The sequence below is a fragment of the Morone saxatilis genome, unplaced genomic scaffold, assembly GCF_004916995.1.
Source record: "Morone saxatilis isolate NCDOM2014 unplaced genomic scaffold, NCSU_SB_2.0 Contig23, whole genome shotgun sequence".
NCBI classification, from domain to species: domain Eukaryota; kingdom Metazoa; phylum Chordata; class Actinopteri; family Moronidae; genus Morone; species Morone saxatilis.
In genome coordinates, this window is record NW_023339796.1 from 15962374 (window position 1) to 15984969 (window position 22596).

General features: G+C 38.9%; 2 protein-coding genes across 11 annotated transcripts in view; both read left to right on the top strand.

The window, feature by feature from the left end:
• Nucleotides 1-956: 956 nt before the first annotated feature.
• LOC118334523 (growth/differentiation factor 8) lies at nt 957-2710 on the top strand. The gene is made up of 2 exons (XM_035670444.1): nt 957-1362; nt 1911-2710. Exons 1-2 carry the CDS (start codon nt 957-959, stop codon nt 2708-2710), a joined length of 1206 nt encoding a protein of 401 aa, XP_035526337.1.
• Nucleotides 2711-11026: 8316 nt separating this feature from the next.
• Nucleotides 11027-22596, top strand: part of crtc1a (CREB regulated transcription coactivator 1a) — a 20915-nt gene continuing 9345 nt past the window's right edge. The window contains exons 1-13 of one of the 10 annotated variants that reach the window (XM_035670496.1): nt 11027-11274; nt 13498-13614; nt 15406-15531; nt 16157-16218; nt 16750-16844; nt 17633-17718; nt 17810-17850; nt 18268-18458; nt 18643-18788; nt 19082-19189; nt 19379-19387; nt 20619-20714; nt 22340-22444. In XM_035670496.1, coding sequence (XP_035526389.1) covers nt 11149-11274; nt 13498-13614; nt 15406-15531; nt 16157-16218; nt 16750-16844; nt 17633-17718; nt 17810-17850; nt 18268-18458; nt 18643-18788; nt 19082-19189; nt 19379-19387; nt 20619-20714; nt 22340-22444 — 1308 coding nt within the window. In that variant the 5' untranslated portion in view covers nt 11027-11148. Of the gene's footprint in view, nt 11275-13497; nt 13615-15405; nt 15532-16156; nt 16219-16749; nt 16845-17632; nt 17719-17809; nt 17851-18267; nt 18459-18642; nt 18789-19081; nt 19190-19378; nt 19388-20615; nt 20715-22339; nt 22445-22596 lie in introns of all 10 variants that reach the window. The other 9 variants (XM_035670499.1, XM_035670497.1, XM_035670498.1 and 6 more) reach the window with 9 other exon arrangements.

The following is a 22596-nucleotide window of genomic DNA, read 5'->3' on the forward strand; positions in this document are numbered from 1 at the left end:
ATCAGATATGTTGTCAGTCTATTTTAATCATCATAATAAGGGAGCACTTTTACAGAGCGCTCCGTCTGATCTTTGATGAGCTCCTTACATCAGTTTGTGTGATGATGTGATTACTGTAAGAATAGTCAAGAGATAATTGTCACGAGACAGTTCCCCCTTTCAACAGATGAGATAACCTCTTTCTCTTTTTATCTCATTTTTAACCTTGAGACATTTCCTCTTTGGGCTGGTTTAAGGAGGGACTAGTAACATACAGATAACAAACTCTCTCCACCTTTTTCTGTCTTTGTTTGTTATATGTTGGCACTAAAAGCTGTACAATATTCAGTCATATTCATATAGTGGTTTGCGGTCTTTGGCAGGAAGGTAGCCAGTAGTATTTGGAGATGGAGTTTCCCAGGTTTTCAGCACGTTGTCTGCAAGTGAACAAGGCTGTATCTGATTCTGACCTCTGATCATACTTGGCAGAGTTGCAATGGAACAAGGGAGAAACACAGCCTTATAGGGATCAATAAACTATCAGATTATCAACCCTGGAGGAGCTAATGTAATTGCCTATTGTCCCCCTCCTTAGAACTGGTCACTGTAAGACATATGGTCATTTATTTGATTAAGTGACGACTAACAATCCTGGTGACGTAGCATGCTGAGGTGCACACCATGTACTCATGACATAACCAAATCTCACCCAGAAATCCTTTCATCTTATGTCCCTCCCATCTCTGCTTTCACTTACTATTGTGTGCTAATGAAACTAAAAAGGACTGCACTTAATTACTCATATGTCCAATTTCATATTGTCACATGTTGTTAACCCAGAGCACAATACTGCAAAATGTTGCCACATAGTGACATATGGCCCCAGCTGAGCCCATCACAGGCTCACCTGACTAACCAGGGGTGTGGCAACCCAGAAGCTCTATAAATAAAAGCATGTCAAGAATTTCATTTATAGCATGGACAAACCCCATCCACTGAGCTGCAGCACTCTCAGACCAAACCTACCTGGCAGGCTCACCATGCTCAGATCACTCCAGCGACATATCTCTTGCGCACTGCTGCTCCTCTTTTCCTTCTCTAGCTTAGGGGAGAGCCGGCCTCACGTGGCCCACAAAGGTGCACCTGACGTGGATAGAACCGACAGCCAGAGGGTTCTGTTTCTGGAGGCGGTAAAGACGGGGATCCTCAGCTCGTTGGGTATGGACAAGGAGCCAAGGCCAACCCAAAAGGCCTCGGAGGAAGAGCTGAGGGAGATGTATCAGCTCTACGGGGAAAAACTGAGAGAGATGACAGGGAACTCCACCCAGGCGACGAGGGAAACCTCGCAGTCCACTTTGTCTACTGTGCTCTTTCCAGCTACAGGTGAGATCTTTGTTGGACAGGGGAAACATCAAAAAGAAAGTTAGGCCCAATTGATCCATTGTCACACGTTAAATGTTAAATGTTTGAGTAGGAGTAGAGGAAGAACATTTCATAACAAAAAAAAATTCTTGCAGTGTGAGTTTACGTCTGCAGACAAAAGCTATTGTGCTGGTGTGGTTGTGCTATAAATAACTTCTGCCCCTATAGTTCATGCTCCAGGTGAAGATCTGTGACTCCCTGGAATTCTTCTGTGCAGAGCTTAAACATAATGCAAATGGTTGGAAATAGAAGTTCTGTAGCCATCCAACAGTCCTGTAAACAAAGCAAACACATTCCTACAAGCTTTTAGAAATCATCAGCGTGAAAGGCACACCTTGTACATGATGTTACACTTTGAACACATGGTTTTAGCAATGACAATGAAAATGAGCCAACCACTCATACGAGTTTATGTAGTCTGATTCCATGCTGTGATGTTTAAATAAATGTAATGTGGGAATGGATTTTTCCAACTTGGGTTCTAATTAATCTTCTCTTTGTTCTTCTAGTGGAGCCAATAAAAGTACCTCAGAGGCGAGAGCAAACACAGTCTGGTCAAAGCATGCAGTGGTTTAGAGCTGTTTTCCATAAGAACCCCAACATCCAGTCTGAACTGACACTAGCTCGGGCTGAGCTTCAGATCTCCAGGCAGATTTTAAACAAACCCACTTCAGTTCAGGCTGAGGTAAGACGAAAGATTAAAGTGAAAGTCAACAGGATGAAGCCGATAAACTCTGTAGCCCTGACACACATAAACTCACCAGTCCCTGCCAATGTGTCAAGCACACAACATGTAATGCTGGACGTCAGCCCTGAGGTGGAGAAGTGGATGAGGACCGATGGCGGTCAGGCACTGGTTGTGGACGTAGGGATCGCTGTTGGTAGAAAAGATGCCCTGGAGGCAAATCCAACCATTTCTCTGGAATTAGGCCTCACACAGCCCAAACCAGCCAGCAGGACAAGGCTGCCTCGCTCCAACAAGGAAGATGACTGTGACGAAAGAGGATGGTGCTGCCGGAAGTCTGTCACTGTGTCCTTCAAAGACATCGGCTGGACGGACTGGGTGGTGGCCCCAGTCGAGTATACCATGCATTTCTGTGACGGCACCTGCCCCCACAATTACAAGCCTGCGAGCATGCACACTCAGGTGAAGTCAAGACTGCACCAGATTACCAAAGGAGAGACACCTCGCCCCTGCTGCGTGCCGTCAGAATATGAGCCAATGGTTCTCATGCACTATGATAGTAGGGGAAAGTTGAAGCTGACTCCCTTTGATGACATGATTGTCAGTAAATGTTACTGCGCCTGATGAAAAAGAAGGAAAAGTGACTTTAAACCCTTAACTTTGGGAAAGAATTGCCCCTTAAAAAAAAAATGTTACATGGTAAAACCCCTGATGTGTTCTTAAATGTACATATTATCACATCTGCATACTTATAGATTAAAATTGCAATTATCCACCATTACTTTGTATTGAAGATTAAAAAACATGTTACTGCTGCACAGAGCCACTGTTTGGTTTTGCATTGTGGATCAAGCAGTAGATCTGTTCATTCATGACGGTGCCTTTGAAAATTATTTATTTTAAGTTCTATTTATGGTCCTAAACTTATTATTACTTATTTGTGTTTTGTTATTGTTGTTTTTTTATGTTACAGCATAAATACTATTTAATTGTATTGTCATTTATTATTAAAAGTACTGTATTGAGGCACTTGGTTTAGACATTTTGTTTGTTGTGTTAGACATTTCAATAATTATGTGAAGATTCAACATAAATGTTCTGATTTATTCATACTGAACTGTTGCACTTGAATATATCAACATGTACATTTCAAAATAAACACGTGAGCATGATATATTTTGTCATATTTGTCATTTATCCACAGAAATACTTTCAGCCACAGTAGATTAGGAAGGTCAGTGTGTGCCAAACAATTCAGCATTCAAAGATATGATAACTTCTATCTCCCATTAATGACCTTGAAGTTGTGTTCACTGCGGCCTTGACTAACTAGTTGATAGAAAAAAAAAATAACAGAATCATTAGTTTAATTTGACGGAGAAAACGGGAATTGTAAAAAGGAAAAAAACAGCTTGCTGTGTAAACTCAATGTTCATATTACATATCTATGATGATACTGTAAGTGTATTTTCAATACAGATTATCAGAGCTTGTGTCTGTAATATTTGCTTTTAAGTGCTGTTGAGATAAGTTATTAGAAAAAAGAACAAATAATAATGTGAGATACCCTATGATAAGTATGATCACAAAGACAAGAAAACTTAATTCACAGCAGAAAAGGAGTTCATGAGGGGAGCTGAAAACATGCCAAACTGCACCTCAAGGTTCTGGTGTTTAAAAGTAATAAAATGAGCTTCATACTTCAGTGATATTTAGTAAGTGAACTGAAGTGAACTGAAATCGGTAGCCAACTTCTCTGAAATGTTTATGGTTTAATTATTCCAATACGTGATACCACCGACCCTAATAAGTAATTAAACATTTTTATCTTTGGATGGGTAAAGGTCACTTAAATATGACCATATGTTGTTTTACAATTAATAAAGTAGACGTATTTAAAGGTGGGGCATGTTGAGTGACCCTGGTAAATAGTCAGATGAATAAATAGGTGATTAATCAGAGCGGCAGACACAAATGTCACTGTAATTACACTATTCTATTGGTAAATTCAGACCTGTGTCCAGTAACTGCTCATTCATTTCTTTGTTTCTATACTCTTTGTTTCAGGGATGACATCCTCAGTTCTTACACAACTGTGTGGATGTTAAAGTCTTCAATCTTAGATTCTGAAAGGTCCTGCATTGCAGTACCACCCAAAGTATACAAGTATAAAAGAATTAGGGACAGAATTTATCAATCCCTTCCGTGTGTAATCTAAGATAGACAGCATGAACTTATTAGCCTCCTGTATTTGGCTTTCTCCTGGTTTTAATCCTCACGTAGCCTTCCTGGAACACTATTGCTGAAATAAATTCCCGGGTGACAGACAATTAAAAATAAAAGCATCTTTTGTCATTCACCATCCAGAGAAGCACAATTCACACCTGTTGTTCTGTATCTTTTGTACAAAGTGTCTCTCTAAAATATGTTAACTATATCAGTAAATTAACAGTAAAACTATGACAGTAAATTTTTGTGCTACACAGTCAGAATAGTTTTCACATCCTCTTTGTCTGCCTGTTCTGAAAAAACAAACAAACAGATGAACCACAGTCACCACAGAACACAAAAAGTGCTGCTGACCTCTGCATGTTTTTAAAATCATAATGTTGTACTTGGTGTTAAATGTTTCCTGTGCAAGTACCATGTTTAGCAGTGGTGTTTGTCGCAGATAAAAATGTAATTCCTGCAGTGTACGTCTTGTCTTTACAGAATTTTATGGATAGAATAAAGAATAAAGTAAATTTGTTTTTTCTATTCTCACATATTTTATAAAGCCTAAAAAGACACACAGAACATGTGGCTGTTAAACATAATAAAAAATAGTTTTTAATTAGTTTAATTTCTTAAACTTTATTTATATTGTTAAGTTGTTTTTTCTTGCTTAATATTGTGTACTTTGAGTTTCCTCTTCATAAATGTATATTTATAATTTGACCCGAATCAGAATAATAAAGCCCTCCTAAATAGTCCAGGACTCATTTATAATTTTAATACGCTTAAATTATTTTACATCATGGCTGTTAATGACAATTTATAGAACATTTTTTTGCGGTGACCATATAGAGCAAAAATAAGTTTCAGTGTTAAAACAGAGTTAATTACTGTAACCTGTTTCTGTGTCAACTGTGGCCTCCTGTGACTGACTTCAAGGCTGATAAATATTCAACAAAGTGCTATTGACAAACATTTATTGATTGATTTATTGAATATCAATACATGATGATAGCTTTAGAACCATTACTGTTCTATAAAATATAATGAATACTATACCTACCCACACATCCACCTACTTATACATGATCATAAATGTGAAGCATATTTTCATTTTCACATACCCCGTCTGGTTTTCAGTGTATTTAAAAAAGTAATTTGTATTTGTAGATTTATTTTAAACCTGTTAATGAACTATTCTAAACAACTCAAATGTTAATTTTCTATGTTTTCCTAATATAATGAATGACCAAGTGCAAAACTGTGAATACAAAAAAAGACTTTATCAGAGAAGTGTGAATAAATTGCTCACACTTCTCCTCTCTAAAGGTCAAAATAAATTAAAAGTGACTCATTGTTAATTCCAGGTGTATCAAGAGTAAGCCATAAAACAATCCGATCTTATCAGCAAATTGATTACATTGGATTCAAAACATGATCATTTGTACAGTGTGTCCAGCAGTTGAAATGAATAGTGAAAAAACAGTCAAATATAACATCATGTTGCATTATTTCCCCCCATATTCCATACTTAACAAAATATACACAACAACTTAAATATACAATTCCAGGCCTAATTTTACTGACGATGTACAATAATCAAACATATCTATTGAATATACTGTGTGGGGTTATACACCTGCACTTGTACTGAATATCTACCCATCGCAGATACTACAGTATATATTTTACATACTGGTCAACTGTATCAAAAAGCAGCAGCATATTTTTGCCTTGTAAAAATGTATACCATGACTCGAGCAATGCCGTGAGAACATGCAGCCATGAATAGAGATGTGTCCTATAATGTATCTGGCACAATATACACGTCTTCTTCTTGGGAGTCTGGGAGGATGGAGAGGTTGCATGCCGGATCATTGCTGTATATTGCCTCATCTGGTAAATCACACTGCAAATACAAATCCTCTTGAGGTTCACTGGACGACCTGTAAAGAAAAAATAAGTGCAGGGGATAATATTCCAGCTTCTCTGATGTAAAACCATTATGACACAAGACAAATATTATGTAAACTCAGTGGATTTCCCGTTCCCAGTTTCTATTCTTGAGCAGGAAAAAACTCCAGCATTGAGTCATCAGCTGGCACATTTGATTAATAGACTTTAAATCGCAGGAAACAGACAGAAGGAGAGATCTCTTCCAGACGCCGGCCAAATTGCGTATATAATACAACAGGTTTGTGCAAAATGAGGAAATTCACACCGCAGTGTTTCTTCATCTGTTTCTGTTCTGATCTCTCCAGTTTCACAAATTACATTTCAGCGTCAACATTTCCTCTAAACTGGTCTAAAAATGTGAAACTGATCTTGCCATTTAAGAAAACCTTTCACTAATAGTATGAAAATACTTGAAGTGTAGCTTACCTGCTCTGGTGTGCTGAACGCCTGTTGTATCCAGTAGTTTGCCTTGTCAGGTTTTCATAAATAGGGGTCTGAGATATTGACTGTTCACTGATCATACTGGTATACTGATGGGGATCAGCTTCTTGTGTCTCTACAAAGTCCTCCTTCTTCTGGATTCTTCTGTGTCCAAACTGCATCATATCCCTGATGTTTCTGTGGTATTTGTACAACATCACACCAACTAGCACCCCCAGAAGTAGAAAGAAGAGCGTCAGCCCCACAGCCAGACCTGCAGGGGAGCTGGGGGACGTGCAGGGGACGGTGTCATTTCCACAAGTGCTATTGACAATCATGATCTAGAAATACGAAAGTTATAAATTAAAGTGAGTGACTGCATAGCATTGCTAAAACTATTATATATAGAAACTTGCCACAATTCATATTTCTTGATTATGTATTTAAAAGTTTAAAGACATTTTAGTCACCTAATATTGCTTGTTCTTATTCAAAAGGATTCTACATAAATAAAATATATTGTTCAGTGCATGATAACAGTTATCCATTTGGAATAAAGTCTTGTTAAGAAAAGATTTCTAAAATAATTCAATAAAAAAACACCATTAAAATTCACAACACATTCCAGGAAATACTGTATAAACTCATGTAAGCCAAGTCAAACAGTTTGCTGTCAAAGTATACATTAATAACATCATCTCACCGAACAACCTCCAGCGTTGTGGGTCAAGGTCTGAGTCGTGTGTCAAGTCATGTAGTTTGTCTTTAGTGTCTTACACTTGCAACAGTGAAGTTCCCTTTTTACTGAAATCATGGTTCTGGCCAATGAAAAAGCTGAAACTAGAATATTTCCTGTAAAAGCTGCTTCTGAAAATAGACAGCTGCTGACAAGAGCTGAATTAAGTGTTATATTAAAATGTATGACTCAACAGACAAGTTTCCAATCTGACCACAGCAATTATTAGCATTGCTTGACTGGATATTGTGTATGATTAAATATTTAATTGCTGGGTAGAACATTTGTGTTTAATTGATATTTTAAGCCTTAAGTTTACCGAAACACACACCGATTGTTCATCCAAGTTTAACTAGTGTTATCTCTCATCTGCACCTATATCAAGCTGCATTAATAAATTATATGAGATACTTTCATGACTCTGTTAAAGTGAAACTGTGCTACCAACACACTCTCACACAGACATGAAGAGGAAGCTTGGTGGTCCAACAAGACCTTTACCTCCCCCTGCTGTTACTTTCACTCTCCACATACAGAATACACCAAGCCACATTGTTACATTACATTTGATGAACTAAACAGATTCTTCTCTTTCTCATTGAATTGGTGATTTAAACCATCTCTGTGGTTATGTGAGACTTTCTGATTTTATTGAAACAGCATTTGGCAATGTAGCTTGATGGACATGGGGACATCCTATAGTGGGTCCATCTGTCACCTTAACTCCTCACTGGTCCTTCATGCTAAACATAGAGCACCTATTGAACGAAGAGAGATTCTTCTTAACAGGCTTAACAATCTAATTTGAGCGGAGAACAAAGTAAGCTATTGTTGGTGACATAAAAATGCTGCCATGTTTAGGAGAAATACATGCATCTGTTTTATGAACAAGGAAAACATGAGTAAAATAGTTACTTCTGTTAAAAAGGAAAAGGTGACATTATGGGCTCATAGTGATCCGAGAATAGTCCACAAGTCAAAGGCCTCAACAATGAACTTTTAATACCCAGCCTTTGGTGTTCACATGCATTCACTATTGTTCCATCAACCTTCTGTAATCCACAAATACTTTTCTAGAAAGCCAAAGTGGCTGAAAACTGTGGTTTAGTGGTGGAAAAAGAAAATAAAGAATCAAAGTCTGGGCCTCCAGACTTTCAGGTTTAACTGATAAAGTGAAGTGAGACTTTCCCTCTCTGCTGCTTTCAACATCAAGCCTCTGATATGTTGCAGCTTGCTAGGCTGTTAATGTTAGTGCAGCATGTTTGCACATAAGATAAACATTAACAATATCTGGCAGAGGACAGCTGGATACAGGAATCCTCCACGACATGTGGCTTTCCTCATTTTCTGCAGGCCAAAACAAACGGACTCAACCTTCAACGCTTTCCCCCCTGATGGCTTATTCAGCAATAACAGAATCATCTTGTGCACAGACTCCTTCTCTCCACCTGCCCTGGAGTCACTTCTTTTTCTATGTTACCATGGTTACTTTACAACCAAATTACACTCTCCTGAATGGCAGGTGAAACAGCTCCACTGTGCCTGTAAAAAAAAAGAAAGAAAAAGAAACAATAATTGTAGGTGTGGCATTTGGACTCCCAGCAAACAAACGCTTGAGATGTTTTATGTGTCTGCTGTGTTTTCACTGAGCCTGATATATCTTCACATATATAAAGCTCACGGGGCTCTTGGTGTTGTGCATGGAGCTGCTTTTGTCTGCTGCTGTGAGTGTAAAACTCCCACTGCCGTCAAGAAACAAGAACGGACACGCAAAGGTCTCCTCTTCTCCAGGTTGATGCATTAATCATATAATTCACTGGGGAAAAGGCTTAACAAATATGTGACAGAAATACCCCCTCGTTTCTCTCTCGCCTAAGAGCTCCTTTGTCACCACATGAGTAAGTCTCTAACAGGAGTGTGCAGTCCATTCACCTTCTGAATCTGTTCGGCTGGAAAGCTGGGGGAGACACTGTTGTGACAGCGTTTATCCTCAGTCAGCAGGGGTGCACATACAACTCCAGAGGAGGCAGACACTGCCACTTTCTGGCCTCAGATTTCATGTCAGAAACCTTTAGGCCAACCCAGACAAGAAAGATACATTATTTTATTATATATATATATATTAACATACTTGTCACACTGGATCACCTCAGCGCCTAAAAATGACTTATATTTAAATACTACTACTACTACTATAATAATTAATACATAATAATACCATAATAGATAATCCCACAGCATTCCTCATATTCCTGCCATCTGATGTTGTTGTATAAAAGAGACACGCACAAAAATCTGTTCTTGAAAAGTCTCATTTGCGGTTGTTCCGCAGTCCAGATGTGCGGTGCGCCTCCACTACACCCCCGTACAGCGACGTGAGCACGCAAAACCTCACCGAGGCAGCTGCGTCAAGTCAGCCGGAGACAACCGTGCAGATACCGGAAACCAGACGGGTTTAGCTTCAAAATAAAAGTAGGCCTTGCCGCAACAAAAGCTTCATGTTCAGTTTTAGAAGAAAAGCAATCAACAGACGGTTGAAGTGCTGATGGGCCTGTATTTAACAAAACCTGCGTTTGCTGGCGACACATCCACAAATGTGAAATGTTGCTTTTTATCTTTTCATTACGAAATTAATTTATAACTTTTTAATGTTTAATTAGGCAGTTGTAAGTCTTCAGTTTGGCCTCTAGCAACTTGTAATAGGTGTGTGTTATGGTTCTTGACACTAGTGTGTCACATTAAGAGGATCTATTGGCAAAAATGGAATATAATATTAATAGGTATATTTTCATTCTACAATTAACTGAAAATATGAATAATTATGTTTTTATAATAATATTACAATTATTTTGAGATTGTGATCACGATTACTAGGAATGATTTTTTTTGCATCAGAATTTTAATTTCCACTAAAAAAAAAAATATTATAAAAATATCTCTGCAGCGCACCAGTACTTCATTATAATGCTGTTTTGTCACTTACTTACCTTTATCAACAAATTGCACTTGGCCATATTGAGATTCGATAATATTCTAATTAATTGTGCATTTCGATTATATCTACAGATGCTACAGCTCACCTTCCATGGAAGTCGCCACGTTGGACCACTGTATTTCTCATCATGTAGACCAGAATGGACAAACCAAACTCTGGCTCTAGAAAGCGCCATTTAGTTTTTTTGTAGCTCCTGTAGTTTCTTCTTGGCGCTTGGAAAGAGAGGGTGAAGTGAGGGGGTTGTAATCTGCAACTACACCGCTAGATGCCGCTAAATCCTTCACACCGGACCTTTAATGAGTGGTCGCTGAAGACAATTGTACAACCGGCAAGGTAAAAATGTACTTGGAACTCCGATGGGATGGGCAATAGGGACATTTTTGCTAGGACTGCACAATTAATCACAATATTATTTAAATCGCAATGTGACCAAGTGCAATATGCAATTTGTAGGAAGCTGCATTTTTTTGATAAAGGTAAAATGTTTGCCAATATCTGTCCAAATAATATATATATATATGTATATATATATATACAATATGCTGCTTTTACCATATCCTGCAGCCCTCAACCTGCTGGTATATCAGTGATTCTGTGAGCCCTTTTTGTCCCCCTCCAAACACAAATTTAAATTGCACTCTGTGGTGTTTGGTTTCAGCCTCTCTAACCGGAAGCTGTGTGTCCTCACTCCGTGTCACTTGACACTGGACATTGAGGGAAAACGGAGCAGAAGAGCGAAACATGGCGACTTCGAACAATCCGCGGAAATTCAGCGAGAAAATCGCTTTACATAACCAGAAGCAGGCAGAGGAGACAGCGGCGTTTGAAGAAGTGATGAAGGACCTCAGCATTACCCGGGCAGCAAGGGTAACAACCCCGCTTCTTGTTTTTTTTGTTTTATTCCCTCCCCTTCCACCTCTTCTCCGTTTGTTGTCAGCGAGCTGTCAAATATGCACGCAGCCAGAGCAGACCAGGTAAACAATAACAAACGACGCTTCCTGTCCGCTTCGGCTGTTATTTTCTCACACGAATGACAACGAGCAGAGCTGGCAGGAGGCGACAGTCCTGTAACGCAGATACGAACGACAGGGACCCTCGTCCGAAAAAGTTATTCCAATTTTTTTTTGTCCCACGCAAGTGGAAAGCAAAGGGGCGTGCATGCGTATTTGACAGCGCGCGTCCAACTGCAGCGATGGTTCCCTCGTCTCGTGCTCTCAGAGAAGAGACGATTAGACCAAACGACGTTAGCCACAACAAGAGAAACACACACACACACACACACACATACATATATATTCCCTTATAATTGGTGCTGTATGCAGTGTGTGTGTAGTGGTATATGGAGGGGTGTGTTTGCACCGTGGCTTTGTAAACTTGTCTGACAGGTCTTCAGGCCTCTGCGCTCTCTGCAACATGAATGACATTTACACCAAAAGATGAGTGCAAGCAGATTATGTGGAATTTAAGCCACATTCAGCACAGGCCTCCAAAATAAATCCTACGGCGGCTGGGCTTCAGTGGTGACTGCTGCTGGGTGGTAGCATGGTGGGCACACAGGCTGTAACTACACTGCAATGCTTTCATTCTGTAGCTGTCAGTGTGGAGAAGAGGAGTGAAGCAATGTCAACGCAGATCTCCTGTTTTTGTCCTGTCATATCAGGCTGCTACAGGACTGTTTACATTGTAGCTACCAAAGCTAAAGCTTTTTTCTCTGTCTTGAATCTGCAAATACAGTCTGACCAAGAGGCGGAAAGGGGAAACAAATAGGCCTTTGGACATTTTGACATGTGGCAGCAAGAAAAGCACAGGTGTGAATAATCAAATGAATAATGGCTGAATTCCATTTAGCTGCCTCGGTTTCAGGGTTTGCATATTGTGCATGCTGGCTCGCTGTCACACTGTGTCATGACTTACTGGGACACTTGAACATAACAGATCATTAATGTTATTAGGAACACCTGTTCTTTTCCTTCTATGACAACTCAAAATGTCTGCTGTGGTAAAAATGGCTGTTTTGCTTGAGGATATATTTCGGTTTTCTCTGATGAATGATGAATATAACATATGTAAATCTGTTTGTATTTGCTAGAAACTAGTAGGTGAATCTATTGTGTCGGACCTACCATGTTATTCTAAATTTATGTTTTAGGATGTCTAGACAAGTTGGCCAGAGAGCCTATTTTTCATCTTGAATGGAGGCCCGTGGCGTCGTTTTTTTGGGTGGATTTTTATTTTCATTATTGCAGAGACAAATGTTAGGAAGCTCTTGTCTGAGCCAAAGTTAGACCTGTGGGAAATAGGCCTGAGGTTTAGAGTTTCATCCTTTTCACCCCATCCCCTCCCTCTCCCTCTGCTTGTTTTTGTTCCTGCGTCTCTCTTCTCTCTGTACCTGTGGTTGAAAAGATTCCGGATCGGCTTCGTCCAGATCTGAATATGTTACCATATGTAGTCCTTTGTCAACAGCGAATGTAGTTATAGAAACAAACTCTGAGGTCAGAGGCTTATCAAAATACACCAGTGATCCAGGCATAGTAATTGTTATTATTAGATGTTCTGCTCTGCCAGCAGTGAGCAGTGGGCTTCCATGTGAATATTTAATTGACCGGTTATGGGTTCTCTAATGGGAAATGAAGCTGGAGGTCGTTTTGAAATACACACTGTTGTAAGGCAAGTTCAACTGATGTTGAGTTATCTCTTTACTTCCACTCTAAGGTTTCCTGCCATCTCATGTTAAAGTTATCAAATTCACATTGCACCGCTCTGATGACTTCTGCAAAAGCATCAAACTGTGCCGGTAGATAATTGGAGTGTCAGCAACGCTTAACATCTTAATTTTGGCACCTCAAACGGGTGACTAATAACGAAAGTATCAATGAGCACAACACAATCACACAATGAGCAGGATATTGACATTGATTGTGATTGTTAATAATATAACTGACGACACGTTGCTGCAGGTCTGTGGTGTGTTTATATCCAATTTATTGTTCTGCTTGAACTTGCTATGATTGAGAAACAACTGTATTTTTTTCTTTTTGGAAAGATTTACATAATAACCTTTCGTCTCACCTGGTGTTGTTCTGCTTCCAGTTGCAGCTGCAGAAAACTCAGTATTTACAGCTGGGGCCGAACCGCGGGCAGTACTATGGAGGATCTTTGCCAAACGTCAACCAGATCGGAAACGGCGCTGTCGAGATGTCTTTTCAGGTGAGGGATTAATTGTGTTCTGCATCTTTTCAGCAACCGTGGAAATACTATAGATGAAGAGTAACAGATTTGCATTGAATGTTGGCGAATGAACAATTCATTTGTACCAGGATTAGTTTTTACAGTAATCATCCACAGCTGGTTCATATCAATATATGTCCATTGTGCCCAGCTCTGTGGCTAAGTAATATCCTGCAATATTGATTCAACCTCTGGCCGCTCTATAAAAATGTTTACATTGGCTTTTTAAGCAGCATGAGATCCTTGTTTCCTGGGATAAATACTCTGCTACACAGGAAATGATATACTTACTGTTAATGTAAGCCACAAGAACACTTTGTTTAGAATAAATAGAAGAAGGCAGAGTAAATATACCGACCCACAGTCTACATTAGGTGTCTTACTATATTATACTATTAGTATGGTAGACCACTATGTCCCCTACACCACCCTATGTCAGTGTCGGAGCTCTGTCCCAAAATAACACGTTTTTAAACTGTGTTTAAAGAATTCAACCATAACTTTGAACTTTATATTGCTGGCACAGCAACCATATGTGACGCTGGTGTTAATGTTTATGAGATAAAGCAACGATGTGCTGTATTACGCCAAAAGTAAATCCACAGTTTTGTGCTTGTGTCCTCTAAGACACATTTAATGAACAAACATGGCAGTTTATTAAGTGAGCTACGGAAAATAATAATAAGGTTATAAAGTTAAAATGACAAATTAACATTACCTTTTTGATGCGACATTGAGCAATAATGAGTATTATAAGATGTGAAGTCTGTGTGTAATCTGTAATATATCAACAATAGGTCATGTTTGAAAAGAAAATAATGCAAATTGCCTCTTTTCATAAACAAAAGAAAAACATTTAATGTAATGTCCTGGGCTAAATTGAGGAACAAGTGGTTGTGGTAGTTAAAGAAAGTGACTAACCCTAACCCTTTTTTAAAAACAGGCATCTAAAAAAAAGAGATAAATGTTTTATTTAACTTTTGTTTTCACTGTTTTTATTCTTCTGTGTTGCAATGTTTTCAGTTGTGTCAGTCTGTATATATGAGAGAGAAACGTTACTCCTTTTTTTATCCAAAATTCACTGGGAACAATATATTGCTCTCAGGCCAAAAGGTACTGAAGCATAACACCAAGATTGGGAATCTCTGAAACTAGGCTCCCAGCAGAAATGTTCATCTATCACTGCAGTGTGCTGGTTTATAAAACCTTTGTCCTATATATCTTTATGTTTCCATTGCCATCCTTGGAAAAACATTATTGTCCTGACATGCATGCGTGGAAGGAGGCAAACCTCTATATAAAGTCAAATCTGACTGAGACCCAACAGACAACCCAGCAACTCTCTAGCAGGGGAAGTACTTGTATAGATTTCTCTACAGAAAGAGCATGGTGGGAGTTAGTACAGTTGTTTCCCCATCAAGGCCCAGTTGAATGATGACTCATGCAAATATTACTCAAGAAAATGCTTCAAGAAACTTGAACAGAACAAAATGGAGACATTATAATTTTCTATAGTAATTTTTGCCCCGATCCTCGATTGACTTTCACCCTGCTCTACATGCTGTACATGTTTATTTTTCAAGGACAGTGTAACTGTGGCTGGGCTACATGAGCTTGTGCAATTCATTTTTCATGAATGACTTAAAATAAAAATAAAAAAGATACATTTTTATTTGCATTTGTCCAATACTGCAGACGGATTAGAGAAACCTTCACTAAAAAATGCTCACAATTCGATCAGTTCATTCTAATTTTTTCTGTCTTTGTCAGAATTCAGGGCTGGACGCGAACAGATCGACACGACACCACGGGCTGGTGGACAGAGTGTACCGGGACCGGAACCGCATCACATCACCCCACCGAAAACCCCTCTCTATTGACAAACATGGACGCCAGATATCCTTTAAGACCAATGTGTTAATTAGGCTGCTTTTAGGTTGAAACTGAGGTTAGATATAGTTATTAGGAGGCAAGGTACTGTTTAATCTCTTGTTTGTTGCTATTTGAATCTAAAAATGGCTTTGTTAAAGGTCTGTTGTACTGCATTAGGTTTAGCTAGGTCTACTTAATGATGTGGAAACTCAGTGTATTACATTGATCAACTCTGTGGATTGGTTATGTGACATTTAATCAAGTGAAACAGCAGGATTTTGTGCCCCCTGTTTCCAATAGGATCACAAGGCTAACTGAGGTCAGAAATATGAAAGATTTTCCTCACTTAATTTGTACAGAGATCACAAACCCTTAGAGGATGTATGTTGTTTTATAGGATTTCTGTACTGAAGTTACACATGTAAATGTGGCACATGAGTGTTCCAGATGTTTCTTTGACTTCAGCCTGTAATTAATTCAAGTCAAATTATCATTATGTTTGGTAGGGATGTTACACATGCAGGTTTTTTTTAGATACGACTAGCACTGTGCTTTTCATTATGTGTTTTAAAGAATTCACAGGAATGAATGTGTTGAATCTGCCAAGACTTTCAGTCTCCAGCTGTATTTTCTTAACCTGCAATCTCACATTGACAGCTGTCCATATGGCTCAGTATATCTGTCACCACCACCTGATACTAGCTGGAGGAGGTAAGACAGCCACCGTCTCTGCATGACTGTATATCTTAGTGTTTACTCTTTTTATAATGATCATAATAGAGCCTTCACACTGCCCAGGAATACCGACTTGTACCACGCTGCTTTGCACTTTTGAAATCAAAGCTGATTCTGAATATATATTGCATGATCACACAATTAGTGGCTTCCTTTCACAGTTTCATTAGCCATTATAAAATATGGGATCACATTCAGATTTGTAAAGATCCTTGTGTTAAAAATCAAACATCTTTGATATAGATGTGACTACTGCACATTACAGCGCAATATCCGTTTGTAGACTTAGGCATACTCTCCACGAGCCTAAAAATCAGTTAAATATTGTGGTATAAGTCCGATTTAAAGCTTCAATTAATATAAACTAGGATTATTTTTATGCTCTTTACAACATTCTTGTTGAGTGATTTGTATGTTCTGTGCTTTTCAACTGACAATATTTCTTTATCAGATTTCTCTACACAATGCACTGATGCACTGTGTACTTTTTTAATTGTTGTGCTGCAGGACAAACTCTGACTCAGCACTGCACCAGAGCACATTAACTCCTGCCCAGCAGGCCTCTTTCACCGGAGGGTCACAGGAGCTGCAGCCAAAACGAGGTACACATTATTTGAAGGAGATTTTTATATTAACGTTGATTAAAACTTTATTTTGGTGAGTTAGGATGCATGAGAATATGTTCAGAAAGAGGATATTCATTAAATATTGACCAGTAGGTTGAGCAAAACTGTAAAACTGTGTTACAATAAATTCATACAGTATCCAGTCAATACATATTATATAAACTGAGCTGCTAATCAGGTTTTAATGAGTCAGTTCTTAAGTAGACTGTTCAGGTGTTTTTCTCTTATTATCTGCAGTAGGCGATGGTGGATGGATCTGTTTTGTTCTAAGCCTGTTTATTTTTTGTGGTATTTTGCTGCTTTCTCTTGGCGGTGCAGTTGAGTGCCCTCCAGTGTATGATGAAAGGGTTTAGAAGGTGGCTTTGAAGGCAGAGGAGAAAAATGACTGCTGCGAAGACTGGGTGCATCCAAGTGTCCGATGAATTTTACTGCTAATGGCCGTGTGAGGCGGATTATTTTAATTTCAGCAGCACGGAATTTGTATAAATCTCCTTGGAGAATTTTTTTGGCTTTCCCCATTACTGTCATTCAGTATTCAAGTGTTTTATCTTTTTACTTTCGTAAAGCCACACTTTCTTTTACTTTTTCTTCTTCCTTCCTATTTTTCTATTATCGTTCTTACTTTGTGTCTTTTAAAAATCGCTTGATCATGATAAACAAGGACATGTGGGCTCTGATTATAATAAGCTCAAACAGGCTGGACATCTGTAAACCCAAGAGACTGAGGAGATTTTTAGTTTTTTGCTGTTTCTCAATCTCTCCAGTTCTCCTGCTCACTGTACCAGGGGCTGAAGCAATTAAACAAGAGGCTGATGAAGATGGACAGAAACAGAACTGGGAATGCAAAAAGGTGGAACTTTCTACTCACACATTAATGTTTTTTTTATTATTTCTATGTGGTCTTTATTAATTTATCTGTAAATATTTTTTCCCCCCTTTAGAACATTTCAAGGTCCAAGCCCTGCAAAGTTCCAGGAATCCAGTGAGTATTTTACTGGTTTTCATGTGTAGAACTGCTCTGATGAAAATGTTTTAACTATGGCTCCACTGTTATAACGGATGGTGAAGTTAAAATGATATTTCAGGGCACACAGGCAGCTTCAAATTAAGTACATTTTACACACATCAGATGAACAAGTATGAATTAAACATAGCTTTAAATTAAAGCCATCTGACAGTAATTAAACATCATTCACATCTTGACCGCCAAAGTAATAAGAGCGTGAAGCCAAAGCATTTGCAGAAGTACCACTGGCCAAATGCATGAAGTCCAAATATTTCTGGAGTTGTTTGCATTGGAAAACATTTGCTCAGTAATTTGCATAAAATATCCAGTGATCCACTGATCTTAGCCAGCCTGTTAAGCTTGTTTTTCACTGCACACGTCTGTTTTCTGCAGCATATTTCCGTCTCCTGACCAGCAGTTGACCACTTCACTGAAACCAGCAGCCCACAACACTGGCGGTTCTCTTCCTGACCTGACTAACATCCAGTTTCCTCCTCCACTGCCCACCCCGCTCGACTCAGATGATGCAGCAGCCGCCTCGTTCAGCTCCTCCAACAGCACACAGACCCTGGCTAACACGCAAGGTAACACCACCGACAGCGGTCTGCTCACATTGAACATAGACAATTTCAGATTTTCCCGTAGTTATGTGCCAGATATTAAAGACTTTTCATTTCAACATTGTGCACAACTCTGTGCCAGTTTCTCTGTGACTCTGTGTGTGCTTTTCAAAAACTCTTTCCTTATGCCATTTTGTGTGCTGGGTAGGAGTGAACACATCTCAGCCCACAGTAACCATGGAAATACAGCCTGGGCAGGACAACATGGTTCCTCTCATCCTGAATGCAGGAGACTCCCACCAGCACCAGAACCTGCAGCTTTCCCCAACATCTCCACCTCTCAGTCTCTCTCAGGTACAGCCCTGCTCTCTGGCCTGACCTCGATGAAAATCAACAATGCAAGCTTAATTGATTATTGAATGTTTGAGTTTATTTATTTTTCAATTCCCAGTGATTGAGATTGACCTTTTGTTGTGTTAGGGTTATGAGGTTATGTTTAAGGTGTACAGAATACCCTTAAAGGGAAATTACTCTGCCCATTGCATATATTCTTTATACTTTGGATTATGAACATTTGCACATTTTATCCTACAAAAGATATAAATGCATTTCCCATAAAACACTGGAACCTCGTGTCTTATCTTTAGCTGTGCTCCCACCAGGCGGCCATCAATGCCATGAATCTTGAGCAGCAGCTGTCCCAGTATGCCTTTTTCAACCAGCAGCCGTCGTCCCAGAACCACCAGAGCCAGCAAGTGAGTTTCTCCTGCGGCACTCTGTCCAAAAAAGCTTCAGCAGCTTCATCTTGTGGATAGCAAGTTATAATTTTTAAAAATATGAAGCACATTAAACACATTATTGCATTAAAACACATCCAACTGTACTGAAAGTATTAACAGGATTGGTTACTTCTGAGACTGAAGGTGGTGTCTTTTCCTTTACAGATTCTCAAGGTCTGTTTGCCAACTGCTTTCCAATATATCAGTCCATCAGTTCATTCTCAATTCTTGCAATCTTATGATCACAATCAAACAATGCAGTCCAACTAATGTTACTAATCCCTGAATTACATGCGAGAATTAAGCATTTTGTCCAATTATTGCACTCTATAAAACACTGTAAGAATGCTTCATTTTACTGGACCCTGCTGTTTAATGCAAAAGATAGTCCAATTTAAAAACACTTTTTTAATTCTGTGTAAAAAAAAAAATTGGGGGTAAATATATTCATTCCTAACAGATTTTATCAACCCATGTGTGGACGCCATAAGCAGCCATTATTCAATGCCCGTGCATTACGATAATTCAGTAAAGCTACGACAAGTTACAACGACAGCATCCAGATGTGGGCAGATAGTGAATAATTGAGTGAAATAAACAATATCTGAGATAAAACGAGACTACCAACTGTTAATAAAGATGGGGTGGTCCCAAGCTTCAGGTACGTTTTGTTTTAGAATAAATGTATTAACTTGATGAAAGGGAGTATTTTTTGCAGAAAAGTCTGTTACTTAAATAGGTTGTAGAACAAATTTAGTCTCAAAGGACAAGCAGGGTACATACCTTTGGCATGTTTCCTGTTGAGGGGTTTCTTGTTGAGTTGTGGTTGAATCAGAGAAGATACCACTCTGCATTACAGTCTCTCCCTCACAGACTGTACTACGTGCAGGGTTCCTAGATAATGGAAAACATTTTTGTAAAAATAATTCTGCTCATTAAGATGTAGGACTCAAATCTATTAATTTGCCTCAGCCCTGCAGAGACTTTCCTCTGTCCTTGGATCAACACATCCTGAAGAAAAACATTTAATGGAAACAGCATTTGTTTTTAAAGAGCCGTTGCAAACGTATGTATAAGAAATGTTGGATATTTGACTGTAAGAATAAATATAAGATAAAAATCAAGTTTGAACAGTAAACCACTGGAAATTAAATTACTGTACATAAAGAAACCTAAATCCAACAAAATAGATGAAACTTTAATTATTAATGAATTAATTAAGGTCATAATCACTCAGCCTGTAACTATTTATGGTCTTCTAATTATTTTTATCTGCCAACATACTATAAAAGCAGATACTGATGTACCGTATCTGTGATGATCCAATATCAAAACTATAAAGTGTTACTTGATGATTACGTGAGGTCTGTATCTATTTATGACTCCACTTTTTATTTTCCAGCAGACAGGTCTGGTCCAGCTGTCGTCCTCTGTGAACTCCTGCTCCACGTCAGACAACCAGACGTCCTCGCACACCAACATGACCATAGACATGAACACGGTGAGACACATCTGTCTGCATCACATCAGTGTATCACAGTGTCGTGTTGTGACAGCAACACAGCGATGACTGGTTCTCATTTGTTTCCCGATAGTGTCTGTTCAGATGTGTTGGTCTCGATGATACACGCTGCTTTGTTAAAGTATTCAGACTCCTCGATGTTGTGATATGAAGTTGTTCTTGAGCGCACTTATTGTGAAAAGTCTGATCACCTACATCAAAAAGAAATCAAAATTGTACTGTCTTGTGTTTACAACAGTGCAATTGTGCTTCCTCTTTTTACTTAAATACAAATCTTTAAAGTCAAAGTCATAAAATAATTTTTGTCCTTTTACTTTGCAGTTTTTTTTGCACAGAACTAAGACAAAAACACCCAAATTGATACATGAGACAAAAGCACAACAAAATGTGCAAAACATTGAGAAATCGAAATGCTTTTGAAAGGCTCTGCACGTCCTTCAGATCTTGGCTCTCGCTGCTCTACTTCTGTTTCAGTGGGAATGTGTTTGGATAACTGCAGAAATGAAGTGGCCTACATTCTCCTGCTCTCCGTTATAGACTCTGCAGTGTGGGGTCAAAGGAAACATTGTGAGGAAATACAGCTTAGACCTAATCTTATGTTAATTCAACCACTGATGCTCATTTACAGTTCTCTAACCTGTTTTATGTATTACTTTGTTTTCAGAGATGGTTTCTGGTGTTTGCCTCCATTTCTAAGCTGTGGATTTTAGGTCTGAAGCAAATACAGTCAAATAGTATTTTCTTTCTGTTTCTTGAGAGTTCAAACATGTCTCCTCGAGGAATTATAATTGCAGTAGTTAATATCTGTATCTAGAGACCTTGAACTGCTCTATCACTTCTCTATCTCATGCTACCAATATTTTGATAGTTTATCTATCAATAGATTAGGAATGTGGAGGTTTGAACTCCTGTTGGCTTTTGAGTGATAAGAGACTATCAGCCTTGTTTGATACACCTTCAAATCTTAGTTACTTGATAGTTTATCTGTTACTTAATATGATAGTAACTTTGATGTTTTTCTTTCCACAGTTATGGTTGTGTGTTGCTAAAGTCAAGTTGATTTTGTGATCAGATTAGAACCCTTTGGTGTTTATTTTTGGTCTGTACAAATATTCATTTTTGGATTTTTTTGGATGACTGGATTGAAAAGAGCAGATATGACAGAACAGAACAAAAGAGAGCAGAGTCGGGTCTCTCTGATCCTCCAGTCTTACAGTATCCACTTGCTTAGCTTTGATAGCTGGCAACATTTTCCCTCTCCTAATTAATCCCCTGTAGTTTTCCCTGTTTCTCCAAGATATTTTTCAGAATTATTAATGCATTGGTGTGACATGCAGCACATGGTGTTCACTGCTGTAATTGTTTTAATTGTATTTCAACATTAGATGCTAGTATGCTGGGTTACAACCATTACAAAACGTGAATATTTTAGTGATTCCAAGGTTGGGGTACCTGCTGAACTGATGCTCGCAAAATGTAACTGGATAACCTACAGTAAGACAAGCACCTGAGCTACACATCCAGTATGAGCACATGTACACACACAAACGCCAATGAAGAACATCCTCCAATGTGAATAACTCAAACGTATCCTCTTGTATCAGGCCTCTTCCCTCCAACAGTACCGCAGTAGGGTTGGATCCTCTGCCAATCAGTCTCCAACCTCCCCCGTCTCCAATCAAGGCTTCTCACCTGGAGGCTCGCCTCAAGTAAGGGCGTGTGAACCAGTGAGCCACTGGCTCGCTCTGTATAAACGTCACCGTCCCCCTGCATCGTAGCTCTGTGGTTCTCATTGCCGAATAGGACACTGTGACTCCCCCTACAGCTGCTTGTATTGTGTTGACGTTAGCAGATCTGGGCA